General features: G+C 38.2%; 1 protein-coding gene across 1 annotated transcript in view; it reads left to right on the top strand.

The window, feature by feature from the left end:
• Positions 1-14,178, top strand: part of ABLIM1 (actin binding LIM protein 1) — a 90,542-nt gene that overhangs the window by 55,974 nt on the left and 20,390 nt on the right. The window contains exons 9-11 of the mRNA XM_082002337.1: positions 1,545-1,700; positions 6,445-6,480; positions 7,722-7,851. Of these exons, the coding sequence (XP_081858463.1) occupies positions 1,545-1,700; positions 6,445-6,480; positions 7,722-7,851 (322 nt within the window). The remainder of the gene's footprint in view (positions 1-1,544; positions 1,701-6,444; positions 6,481-7,721; positions 7,852-14,178) is intronic.

Here is a 14,178-nt window from a genome sequence, read left to right as displayed (position 1 = left end):
TTTGAGTTAAATACTAGTTCTTCAGTGCATTTCAAACAACACCAACAAAGACTAACTGGTATATTAAAAATGTACACACTGCAGATCTTGAAACACAGAGCATGTCCTGGAGAACTGCCGTTCTGCTGGTAGTATCAACTTCATAAGCAGTAGCTTATGAAATTTAACTCAACAGCACAGTCTGTAGGGCAACATGGTGGCCTAGACCAGAGTCTACAAAAATTTCTGTGGTAATTTATATTGGATTAAGAATATCCAGACATCTTTGCAGCATATTAACAGACTGTGGTAAAAATATTACAGAAATGACATACGTTAATATACCTGTGTATTTTAAGGGTTAAATTGGCTGAAGGTATTTTGTTATATCTGGTGTGTAAAAACTAAAGAGATTTGAGGCTATTTTTAGAAAGCTAATTTCCTAACTTCCTAATTCAAACCTTACTTCTCTATCAAAAAATGTTTTGTATTGTTTCTAATTTATGGCATTGCTTAAGAACCACCAAGACCAGTGGTTGTTAAGGGAGCTTGGAAAGGCAAATGCACTTTAATCTGAAAATATTAGGTGCTAGTACTCGGGAAGAATGGAACTGAATGTGAGTAGAAACAGATCAGCCTTGTTTCCTTGTGCAGGCTACTATGAATAAATAAAATATCTATTAGAGGAGTTGAAAACCGATTTGAGTATTCTCCTTCAGTTTTAATCATCAAATATGTTTCTGTAAGGTAGAGAAGAATATATGACGATTTTTTAAAAGTCTTCTTTTAAGTAAGGAAAGATACTAGCTTTGTAAACTGTATGTAAGGCCTCTTTCTAGCTCTTTCTAATGGATGCAGCTGCCTTAGGAATGGATTTCCTACTTTCTTTTTTTAACTAGTCATGAGCTCCTTGCAATTTTAGTGGAAAAATAGTCAATGTTAGTCCTGTGTAGTATGCAGATAGTAAACAGCATATGCCTTAGAAGCTTGGGTATAGGTTGAATGACAAGTGCACTATAATAATTTCAGTAATTTCAGTTGGGAGTTTGGATACCCAGTCCTGACAAATAGTCCTGCTTGACTTTTTATTTCCTTGTAATAAGTTGTATTTCCTCTTGTGTGCACAGCTATAAGTTGAATTTCTGTCTGTGGTCTTCTGCATGAAATCCTCTCACAATCTCTGTAATCTGCAAACTAAGTTGATGTTATCACACATTTTACATATGGGAAAACAAGAGCAGAAAGGTGAAAATACTTGCCTGAGGCCCCAAAACGAGTCATTTGCAGAGCTGAAGTTTCCAGCTCACTACCGGGGATAAGAAACTTTTGTATTAGATCTTCATATGCCATGTTCTTTCTTTCCTAAATTGAGAAAACACTGTGTGCTTTTGCAGAGGAGGACTGCTGGAGAAGAGCAAGAAGCAATCACTTCGCATGTAGAGTGCCAAAAAGAGTTTTCCGTAGCAACAGTGTGACAACAAATACCCAAAAATCAAAAATTGTGTAAAACAGAAATTACCAGTGCATTTGTGTAAGTTAATTTGTCTTCTGTCTTTGACCTTCAGGCAAAAGTAGACAATGAAATCCTTGATTACAAGGATTTAGCAGCCATTCCCAAAGTCAAGGCCATTTATGACATTGAACGTCCAGATCTAATTACTTATGAGCCATTCTACACTTCCGCCTACGAGGACAGACAGGAGAGACAGAGTCTTGGAGAGGTAATGAACCAACAAGCAACTCATTCTGCTATACGCTTTATTCAAAGCCTGCTTCGCTTCTATCCTCTTTTGAAACAGTTTCTAATTGACACTCCTAGATATTGTTGCTGCTGCTGTTCACAGTGCTTTTTGTCTGGGTTTAATGGGAACAATTATGATGATGCCTCATGTGCGAAACTGCACAGTTAAACACGCAATTAAACACCTACATTAACAGCAGCCACTGGCAGAGGAATGGCAAGGGGGAGGCTTGGACGCTGGCTGTGTGTGCGTTCTCATAACTCACATGGATATCCTAGTCTCTGGGTACAGCAAAGTCCAGAATGTGAGGCAAAAGCCAACCTGGTGGTGTGCTGTGGCGCACCAATAATCATAACTGAATTTGAGGAATACCATGATGTTCTATGGCAGTAACAGTATTAAGAGCAGCAGGATGCTTTCTCTTAATATTGAAGAGAAATATTAACGCATATTGAAGGGAAATACATTTCTGAAGCACTTTGCCAGATGTACTGGATAAAATCTGAACTAGGTCAGGATGAAGTGCTCTTCCACCTGGGAAGGCAGGTTAGTTGTGTTATGGAAATAGCTGCCTCGCCTTTTAAACTGCTGATATTTAGTAAGGATTCTTGTATCCTGCAATGGTAGAAAAAAATTGCTAATTTACTCTCTTAAATTTGTATTTAAAGATCTCTTTCAGGCGGTAGTGTCCCCCAGTTTTCTCAGGTGAGCTTCCATAGCTGCAATGACTATTTACATGTTTCCAGTGCAGATCGTGAAGCAGGTTTTGTCATGTAATACCATCTAACTGTAAATCAGACTTCCTGAATGCAAATCTAAATGGACATGGAAATGAATTTACTTCCTTGCAATCTCTGTGACTTTACTGACTGTAACTGAATTGAGTATGAAGATGAGCTGAGGAAAAAGCAAGTACAGTAAATCATTCAGGTACCAGTGGTCTGAAGATGCCCAGATCAGTGACTGATAATCTGCTTTCTTAGCAAAGTGTTCTGTCCACCAACAGATGAGAGCTGTCTCAGATTTTCTGCTTTATTCTTTTAATGTTTTATAGGGTTAGTCTTTTAAATTATAACATGAGTTGGAAATTCAGGAGACTGTTCAGCTCAAGAATGAGATAAGAGATTAACAGGTCAGAATACTATAGAATTTCCCCCCTCAAATTTATGTTCGTCGTGAATCCAGCTGATACCTGGTTCAAAACCACTGTGAGATGCATTGGTGACCTCCGGCCAGTTCCTACAGGCCTGACCCTTTCCACAAAACCCTCTACAAACACAAGTCTCTTGTTAGTCACAGAGGAGGAACTAGTATCACCCAGAGAAGGTAAACTATTTGTTAATCCTTAAGGGGAAGCTTCTCACAGACAAAGCAGTATGGTGGAAGCTGTCTGCTGTTGTGCTTGTTCTGAGGATAAGCAAAAGCCTTTGGGATTTTCTTACCCTGTGTTTTCACCAGCATTAAATCTAATTCATTTCTGGTGACTACAGAAATCTGTTCTGGAAACAGAAGGGCTCTCACCTTCTTTTCAGAAGATCTGGGTTTTCCACCCAGTGTTACTGCTGACTTCTGTTACCTTGGGCAAGTTAACTCACCTCTTTGTACCTGTTTCTCCTCCCTTCCCTTGCCCTAATGAGAACACAAGCCCATTGGGGTGGAGTGATCTCTTAACTTTGTGTTTGTGTTGTGGTAATCAAGTGACAACAAAATCTTAGTACATCATACATTAGTCACCACCATTTTTAAAAAGCAAAGGAGGTGACATGTTTAGTCATGGCAGGGATTTGCAGACTTTGAGTGATGTAACCTGTATTCTTTTTGCAAAGTGTGTGTATGTGGTGGTGTTAAACAAAAGGGGAGCCTACACTTAAGCCTGTACCCAAGAAACGCCCTTCACCATGATTAAAAAACCAAAGAAATCACCAAACTCAGCTAAGGAAGATTTCTGGGTGTACAGGGTAGATGTACAAGAGCCAAGTTAACCCAGTAGTGGAAACAAACCTTAATTGCAGGGAACAAGCTACCATAAAATTGTATTCTTTAGCCATAGAAAGCGAGAAAACACAACATGAGACTTTCTTCTTTATTGCAATGGAAGGGAATTGTTTTAAAAAGTTTCTCAGCCATAATCTCTCTTGTTCAATTAAATCCCAGTCTTGTTTTTCTAAGTCTGTAATGAAAAATATTTTCGCACAGCACCATCTAGCGGGACCAGGCATTCTGGTCCCAGATCCGCCAGCGGTTAGCCGGAAGAGTGAAAGGAAGCTCATGAAGAGGTTGATTAGCTTCTAATATAAGAGAGATTAACAAATAACAAATTAGGTCTGTAAATAAATTTTCTACTACTGAGGCTGACCTTTAGTGTAGTGATAACGTTTCCAGAAACTGTCAGTTACTCAAGTTTTTCATGTCCTATAACTTCTGCCCTATGAGCAGCAACCTGATTAGCACTGAGATCAAGTGTTTTCTCAGGTCTGGCTTTTGCTGCATAAATATTGTGAAAAGCAGTATTTTACCTGCATGTCCTTTGTTTCTAGTATTCTGTCACTTGAAAGCATTGAATGTCTGTAACAGCTTTCAGTAAACAAGCTGTTGTAAATGGAGAAAAGTATTTTTTCTAATGTGATAGCTGCTTCAAAACGAAGCAGGCATCCTACCTGGTAATTCAATAAAAAGTTAAAATGCTGGAATTTATGTTATAAAACAACACCTGTAATGTTTGCCATAATTTCATAATTTTTACTGTAAATTTGGTCAGAACAAGTTCTCTACCCAGACTTTTTTTTTTTTTTTTTTTTTGGCAATCTGGAGTGATCACTCTGTATATCTACTAGCTTACTATTCTGGAACAGAGCTGTTGCTTGTCAGTCAAGTGCACAGTGTATTTCTAACTGACTAGTGTAAAGACTTCTGTGGTAGTCCAGATTTATTTAAAAGACCTCATAAAGCCTGAAGAACCAAGGTTTCCTTGGAAGGCTCAGAGTTTGAGATAACGGCAGTTCACCTGTGCGTGATAAAACAGTAAATTGGCTGCAGATTGTGGTTCCCAAAAAGCAACAAGATGATTTCAGATAGTGGTGGAGTAAAAACATGTGAAAGGTTGGTCATGGATTCAGCACATTACTTTCTGGGATGCCTTCCCAGTCTTAGATTCCTGTGACTACTTTTTACACTAGTCATTACCTTACCATCTAGGCAACCACAGCAGATTATGGAAATTTGTTTATTTACAGTAACACATAGATTACCAGTAGAAAAATGTGGGAACGTGTGTCACAACATCTGCTTTTTCATTCATATGGAAAGTTTTAGATTAGCTCTCAGTTTTTCTTGTAGAGAGTAATGCTACAAAGCACTGTGTATGATGTGTTTCATGTGGAGCAGTTTTTATGACTGCTGCTGTTAGATGTGTAATGAAATGGTGGATTGCTGTATAGAACTTGTGCAGTTACAATGATTAGGAAAACAATAATGTAAAAGACATTCAGGGCTTTGATGGAAAGTTACAAAAGCAGTCTTTACAAAGCTGTATGGAAACTTGCTGGAAAGGAGGTGTTCTGTACCCAAATAAGAGATGTCACTCCTTTGTTTGGATACTTTGCATTCACAGTATCACCAGCTCTGTGAGAGGTAATGGTCTCTCAGTGCAAAATGTATAGCTGGATGTTTATTACCAGAAATTCTGCATAAGTTTTACACTACTGCTGTTGTATATTACTGTAACAGTTAGACCAGAATCAGCAGGTTTGCTTCTGAGACATTATCTTAATAGCTGTATCGTTCTATAATAATTGTGGTCTTATTTAAAAGCATAATCTCTTGCCCAGTTTATTACGGCAATTAAATAATATTGAAGTTTATTGCATAAAGAAAATAATTAAATCCTGATCTTCCAGCTTCAAATTGTCTTGTGATTAAAGGGCACGTAACTGGTAATTATACATAGTCTTTATTCTTGTTCGTACCATCAACATATGCGTGATCTTATGCTTAATTTCTAAAGGTAATTCTTGCCTCAGTTTCCCTATCTCTGTAACAGAAACTTTTCATAATACTGTGCATATTTCTGCCGACTGGCCTTTGAGCAGTTCTTTCAATATACACACTTGTAGTTCCTGTCTGTTCTCCTTACATAACCATGGAAGAACACAGAGATTTAAAGGAGATCATATCAAAGAAACATTGATGACAACTACGTACTCCTTTGCATGGGTATGAAATGTAAGGCCTTGGGGAGAAGCATATTTTGCCAGAGATACGTGTGTTGGAGGAAAAACATGCTTTGTCCTGGAAGTTATTCTGTACTTCTGATGCCATGCAAAGCTCTGAGTTAAGATTATTTACTTTTCATTTCCACTTTAAAGTTTTCTTCAAAACAGGCATGGTTATTAAATTAATAACCCTTTCTGATTTTGATCTTTACAGCTATGTTTTAATTACCACAATGATTAGATGGCTGAGAGATGATGTTGTATGATATTTGACTGAATTAATCACGCTTACAAAGATTCTCCCAGAAACATTAATTGCTTCAATGATTTATGGACCAGTTCCTGAGCAATGTGGAAAAAGCAAGTTTCAGCGCTGCAATGCCTTCAGTAATTTCTACATTGCCATTTTGCATTGCCATATATCCGTGTATCTGCAGCAATGTTTAGATTACCATTTTCTGGCCCAGCACATGTAATGGCGTTTCAGTAACCTTATTTTTATGTCTTTGCAGTCTCCAAGGACATTATCACCTACTCCTTCCGCAGAAGTAAGTTTGGTGTTTGCCTTTGGGGGCAGTATCTTACTGTGATTAGAATTATTCACTTCAGCAAATGCAGGTGTTGATTTTGCTATCAGTCTGATCCATCTCTGTTTGCCATATAGACATGTTTTCTGAATATTGAAATGTAACAAAAATTAACTCTAAAAAGAAAACCTTAAGTTCGTATTGGGAGACTGTACAAAAAATGAAGCTACCACTCCTGCCCGTTTGATGGCTATAGAGCAGAGTCGTTGCTCCAGCAGAGGTCACTTCTTGTACATTCATGCTTCTTGTGGCCCAGGCGGACTCAGATCACAGGAGCTGGATGATTTACATGAGCTAAAATGCTGCTCTGAGCATCTAAATAATACACCATCTTTGTTACTAAAACGTTTGCAGTTTTGTCTTCACGAAAACATAATTAAGGTTTGGTTTTGTTTTTCTTTTCCCTAGGAGTTAATTGGAACATCACAATGCCATGAAATATTTGGGAGGTCATTTGTCAGGATAAAATAGATGCCATTGCAGAAGCATTATCATTTTGGGGGTGGGGAGCGTTGCTTATTTGCAACGTAAAAGTTGTGGTCATTGCATTAACATCAGTCCTGTTCCTTTCATCCTGTTTTGCTTTGCTTTGTGGGTTTGGGGGCTAGTGGTGATGTTTGGTTGGGGGTGGGGTGGTGTTTTTTACTGGCTTTTTTCCCCCAGGAAACCAAGTAAATTGAATTTTGCTATACAAGAAGGTGTCATGTTTTCAGATACAAGGGGAATCTAATTTGTACACTAAATAGCTTTTGATGTAGCTAGTAAAGACACGTGGTAAATTAAGCCACAGAGAGCTCTGTGCTACAGCTTTTGACTTCTTGCTGGTCTTCCAAGTTAGGTAGCCAAAGGCTAGCACACGTATCTTGTGCAGTATGCTGCAGGACAGACATACTCTGAATGCAGCTTCCCTTAACAGAGTCATAGGAATGTGGGCAAATCTAGGATATGTAGAATTTCATAGAAATTATAGGTAGAGTTGGAACCTTTCAAGACTCAACTCTGACCCAGGCTATAAAAATGGATTGGAGGTATTGGAGCAGTTCATTAGAATAATCATTAGTAATAATGAAGTAGGTTGAAAGCTTAAGGGATATTGTTATTTCAGTAGCTTCTGCTGATGTCTTCAGATTCGTGAAAGTTAAGTGCTGCTAAAAACGTGTAATGTGCATTTACATTTATTAGTGAATGCTTCTATTCTGCAGGGTTATCAAGATGTTCGGGATCGCATGATTCACAGGTCTACTAGTCAGGGCTCCATTAATTCTCCAGTGTACAGTCGTCATAGCTACACACCCACCATGTCACGTTCCCCTCAGCATTTCCACAGACCTGGTAAGGGCAACTACATTAGAAGTATATGTAAAACTATTGTTTCTTTATTTAATGTCACTTAGTGGCACAGCGAAGCACTTGTCTCTTTTAGCACTGAAAATGTAGGATTGAAAAATTGTTGCGTATTTTAATATCTCCCTTTCTACCTGTTTTTTTGTTTTTGGTTGATGCAGTCTTTTGCACTAGGCTGATGAGTGTTTCTTACATAATAAATAGGGATCTTCTGGGTTTGTTTCTGATTAATTATTTTTTATATGTTTGTGAAAGCGAGCAAAAAGTTGCAGCAGTGAATCACAAACTTCATTCTGGAATTTGGGAAAAGTTTCACATACTGGAAATGAAAGTTATGGCTTGACTATACAGAGTCAGTAATGTAGGATTCCTCCCTCCTAAAAAACAATTCATTTAAAGCTTGATACAGCCATGGAATCTCAGATTCAGCAGCAAAACTCCCAGATATTCTAAATTGCTACTCATTTTTTAAAACAGACTCATGGTTCACAAGGTAGATTTCTTAATTAAAGCCATGGGCAATTGCCTGGGAACATTTGAAAAACACGAACTTCATTTACTGCTTTAGCAGTGATGTACAAGTTCTATGTACAGTATAGAAAATGCACAGGTCATTCAGGTTGCCAGTGCATTCAAAATTAATGGTCGTGTATATAAAAGCAAGATCTGAAAATCAACTGTTCATCTGCACCCAAATTGCATAAAAATGTGTCTCTAAATGCTGTTCACTGAATACTTTTCAAGACTGATTTTACTGCTTATGGTAATGAATTAAATCTTTGTGATCTTTTTAAATTGTGATACAATCATGCAGTTCCATCTTCCTTGGTGACTACAGCTGAACAGTTGGGATGCCAAAAGCCAATATACAATGGGAGCTGCATTTTTAAAATTAAAGATTTATAATAGAGCCATCACTGTGGAACTTGAATGCTGTAGCCATTTCCTAGTGGGAGTGAGCTGAAAGCAGCTAACTGTGTCTGTCAGTGAATGCCTTATTTAAAGGACCCAAGGGAGGTGGGACAGAAGCAAATTGTGTCTGATACTTAGTGCTGACAACATGACTGTGTTTTAAGATGACGTTACAACTGAAACCAAAAGAGACTTAAAAGCGTGAAAAAGCTGCAAACTTCTGTCTCTTGATTCTGGAAGTTCTGAGGGGATTTTTCCATTTGTATCAGTTATTTCAAGGATACGAACAAATCCAGGCCCTATTCCAGACTTTACTGTGATTGAGTTTTACCGTCTGTGTTCAGTCAAGGACCTTCCCCAGAAGCAATCTCTGTTTATGTAACTCTTGCGACGGGCGGATGGGCTCAAGCTGGAGTTTGGATCCAAATGTAAAATCTTCAAAAGTTTGCAGCCTGAGGGATTTTCTGAGGAGATATCTGTTCAAACTTATCTCTGTTCAGATGATCTCATCTTTGGCTCACCTGTTTCTGTTTCTCAGATGACACAGAAGTAATTCTGTAGAATTTATCATTTTGATCTTTGCTACCCTGCTTTGGGGTAATTGTTAATGATACGTTATAATTTTCCTACAGTAATTATTCATGTTGAATAATAGCACATGTCTGTTTACCATTTTTCTCCTAATGACACTTCTTATCATCATGTTGTTTGCAAGAATAATTTCTCTTTGAATAAACCCAGTGGCCCCAGATAACTTTTCTTTGGCTCCCAGCTAGCCCTTGAGAGAGAAGTGAACCACTGTGTTGACGTTGTCAGCATAAGGTTCTTCAAAAATTGCAATGATACAAGTTTTGAAAAAGTTTGCAGCCTTTTCCTCCTGCAGTGCCCTAGCTGATGTTGGCAGCATTTTTGGAATGTCTTAAAACAATAGAAAACAGCTTGCATGCCTCTTAACTCACACTTTTTGGTCAGGCACTTTTCAAACCAGCTGCTTTCTTAACTAGTTGAGCATCAATTTTTGTGATGTTTGCATGCTGGTAGCAGCCTACTTTTTGGTAACAAGGCATAGATCAGAAGCTCGTTAAGCCAATAAATGTTATGCTAAATTAGTGATGCAGTTCAAATCTGAGCCTCTCTTCTAATACTTCCTGTAATTTTGTCTAACATTTATGAACCCTTTGGTACGTCTTTTTTAACCTTTTTTTTTCTCCTTCCTTCTTTTCAGAATCCTAATTGTTCAATGCCTTTTTTTTCTTCCTTTGAAGCCTCCTTCCCTGCCTTTCTCTTATTGTTTTTCTTTGTTTTCATTTTGTTCTGCCCCCCGATTCCCTGCTGCCGCAGAGCTGCTCTCTACTGGTGTGCAGCGGTTGTCATACCTGCGCACGAGCAGTCTCAGCTCCACTCACCATGACTCCCGCCCCAACTCCCCCTTCCGACACCACTTCATCCCCCATGTCAAAGGTAAGGAGCCAGGCCTCCCCAGGGAGTACCCTCCAGGCTGGAGATTTATTAGCATTCTGTCAAAGCTAATAAGGTGTATCTCTGTAAGGTTGTCATTGGCTGTATAGCTGAGCATGCCTTGAAATGTGCCGTTACACTTAAAACTACATTAGAATAGACATAATGTCCTTTTTTCGGAGGAAATATGTCATTTCTAAGGGCCCTAGTTGAAGAGTCATCAATCAGTTACCTATTAGAAATATACAGGAAAGCATTGTCATTTACTATTTAGAACCTATATGAGCCTAATTTAGCTTCTTTCTAAAGCAGTACATAACAATCACTACAGCAGTTAGCAGATAAAATTTAATTATTATTTCCACATTCTTAAAACATGCATTTAAAAATTGACTACAGATATTGCCTGGATGAGAGCGAGGTGATCAAAAATATGGAGAAGAAAAAAAAAATCTACACAGATCAATGGCAACAAGGAAGTTAATCGTTGTTAGTCACATTGGCAATAGTCAGTGCCCAGCAAAGTAAAATTAAAACCTCTAGGCCTCTCCTCAACTAGTGAGAATCAGCAGACTCTGCTGAAAGCAGTGGAGTTGCAGGGGTTTACACTACCTGAGGATCTGGTCATTTCTTGTGTTTTTCAATGTTATTTTCCATGGTTTGATTTTGGAAGGAGGATTCTTCTTTCATTGTGTCCCTTCAAGGAGCTCATTCAGCTCAATAATCTTTTAGTTTTGTTTTTTGCTTTCTGCAAATGTGGTTTTACTTTTATTTCTATTGGAGCACTCTCTGGCTGTGCCATCCCTTCTGCTGGGGGAGAAGGTCATAGCTTATGTCACCTACAAGAGCTCAAAAAGAGGCAGCTGAGTAAGTTGAACATAGATTCTATTCTGGTAGATATCTGAATACCACTGATTAATGTAGATAATCATAAACTGGAGATAATCAAAAACAGTTGCAAGGAAGTTGTTGCCATGAACTTTCAAGAAATGCTAATCTCAAGGTTATAGCTCTTCAAGCACTCAGATCACCTTTAGTAATTTTACTCTTGTCTTTTCTTAGATTAGTTTTGTTAATACGCACTTCAACTTTCCTATTATGTCACTTCAAACTTAAAAGATTGGGACCCTTAAAAATAGATACGCTGCTCATTTCAGCATGCAGTTAATTCATAATCCTTGCAATTTCAACATTTCTTTGCTGTAAATCTAAATTAATGCTCACACTCTTTCAAGTGGCATTTTCATTCTTCTTCTGTTGAGAAAATAGCTTCTTCAACAGATAATTCAGAAGAACTATTGGAAATCCATGCCTGTGGTTTTCAGATTTCAAATTACCTGGTGTGTAGATTAGGTATGTATTTCAGTTATCAGTACAAAAGGCCAAGTGGGATTGCAAGCACTGTAGACAAAGGGGTGGATGTGGTTCTCATCAGATATGTCACATAAGGCATTGTAAGAATCCACAATTTTCTGAAAATTTTACATTAAAGTCTTAGACCTGGACAGGATTTATGTGTTGTAACTCAGGAAAGCTCCTGAAAGCTCAAGGTCATATAACTGTGACAGCGTACACCATCTGAGGATGTGGTACGTTTGAGAAGGGGCAAGTAGTAGGTACCCACATCTTGTAATTCACGTGGCTGAATAGAAAGAGTAGTCTTGTAATAGTTGGTTGAAAAAAAGAAGCACCTTTCTAAGGTGACCTAAGTTTGGGCCCTAGGTTAATGTGGTGGGAATATCCCCATGCTTTTAATTTCTTTTTGTTTTTCCTCCCTGTGGAGGAAGGCAACTACTCAAAAAAATCAAAAATACACTTCCGTGTTTCAGTGCAACACTGCAAGCTGAGTTCCCTCAGAGCATTGAACCAAACTCAGATGTTTATAAAATGTACACAGATAAGCTAATTTGGGGTATTTTTGGTAATGATCTGGAAGAAAACATGAAATAATATTGCAGACTTCCCTGATGGCATGCAGAGCGGGAGAATAGTAGTCAATAAAGAACATGAGCAACAGTTTTCTCAGTGAACAGTGTAGCCAAACGTAAGCCGTGCTTCTAAGTGATGTCCATCTGTACATGCTGGGAAGAGCAGTGACTCAGAAGAGGATTTGACTGTTCCAGTGGGTGTTAGGATGGATGGATAGGACAGCAGAAAGAGGTGCTGCAGCTAAAAGAGCTAAGTAGAGATGTTAGGTAATTGAATAAGATCGACAGGGAATTGAGCTGGTAAGTCCACAGTCCCAGCAGGATGAGTGACATAAGAAACACTGCAGGAGCTTCAGAGAAGGCCCATCAAATAATTGCAAATCTCATAGTGAAAAAGTTATGGCTGTTAATACATTAATACTATCAAATGTAAGGATTTGGTAGCGATTTGTTCAGTGTCTGTGTACCTGTGTGGTAACAGAACATTCTCCCATATAACAGGCAAAGATACAATAAGATCCGATGTTACACTTAAATTAGATAAAAAATGGCATTATTTCTCTAAATTGTTTAAGATGAAGATAAGTAGCTATGGAAACAGCTTAGGAAAAGTTTTTGTCTTCCCATTACTACAAAATATTGAAAAGTACAAGAGGTCAAAAAGGCCTGAAGACTTTTGTCATTTTTCCGGCATGTTAAGTGATTAACGAAGTGCCCACAAAACATTAGACGAACAAATATTTGTAATGTTCCTTAAGTCGGAGCAAACTTTGTCTTGTCCTGTAAAAGGAATATGATGGAAGATAGTTCTTAATCAGATATACTCTGAAAATACACATAGTGTATATATGCATATATGTACTAGCAGTGCACGTGCACTTCAAGAGAGACAAGATGATAGGGACTGGTAATATTTCTGTTAAATAAACCTCTCTACTATGAAAACGTGTAGGTGTAAGTGTTTTCATAGGAAGAGATGCTATAGCTTGCGCAGTATACAATTGGGGGGGAAGGATTTTTTTAACATTTGAGTAGTGTTGAGTGAAGTCCAGTTGCACTATATTGTATGTCCTCTTCGATACTTCATGTTCATAAATAGATTTTGTTATCAACTGATGAGGTTGATCTGGATTTCCCACATGGTTCTTCATTTGTCCTCCATGAGTATCACATGTGTCCAAGTACCCCCTTTTTACATCTGTGCAGCAGAAAAGAGAGATTAGTCTGGCACTGGCTGCACCTAATGCAACTCCCTGATACTGTTATCTGTAGGGTTTTGTCTTGGGTATTCTAGGTGTCTGTTTTCAAAGCCAAAAGAACTGCATTATATTACCGTTGAGAGTAGCATTTTTATGTCTACTAGGGAATTAGACCCCTGTGAATATATCTGAAATGAGAACTATGGCAATGTGAGGGTTAATTGGATGGATAGATAAATTTGCAGTGATTCAAAGAAAAGGCATCCTGTGATCTCGTTTGTACTTGGCCAGCCTTTCTTAAAGCCACTTGTACTTATAGCAGGAAGATGAACTTGGAGTAAGTTTGTAAGAAAGATTTCATACAGCTGTAACGTTGTGGGGTTTTTTTCTTTAGGTAAAGGAGCATAATTTTCTAACAGTATAATGAGCATGAAAGTGGCATATGACATATTACGTCTGTGTTACTTCAAGCCAGAAAAGTAGACATTTAGACCAGTTTCAGTGTGTTTTCATGCAGCATAATGCTTAAACAAGTGGAATGCTCAAGCCTTGTAGACAAGGCCAAATGTAAAGAACTTTGAGGAGTGAAGGGACTAGATAATGCCTCAGGAAGTCTCAGTGAGAGTTTGTTAATGTCACATATATGTTGAACAAGCTGGAAGAGGGTGTAATATGCGTCAGCTTAGACTTCATTTAATCTCATTTGGACTCTCCATTGAATTTGGTCTTGTCTCAATAAAGTACTGTCTTTGCTATGAAAGAATCAAAACAAGTCCATGAATGAAAGAAACCCTGACCCTACTGAAATCAGAGACAAA

Source organism: Phaethon aethereus, assembly GCF_964289735.1.
Source record: "Phaethon aethereus genome assembly, chromosome: 7".
In the NCBI taxonomy this organism is placed as follows: Eukaryota; Metazoa; Chordata; class Aves; order Phaethontiformes; family Phaethontidae; genus Phaethon; species Phaethon aethereus.
Note: the sequence above shows the minus strand (reverse complement) of the source record. Positions and strands in the feature narration are given on the sequence as shown.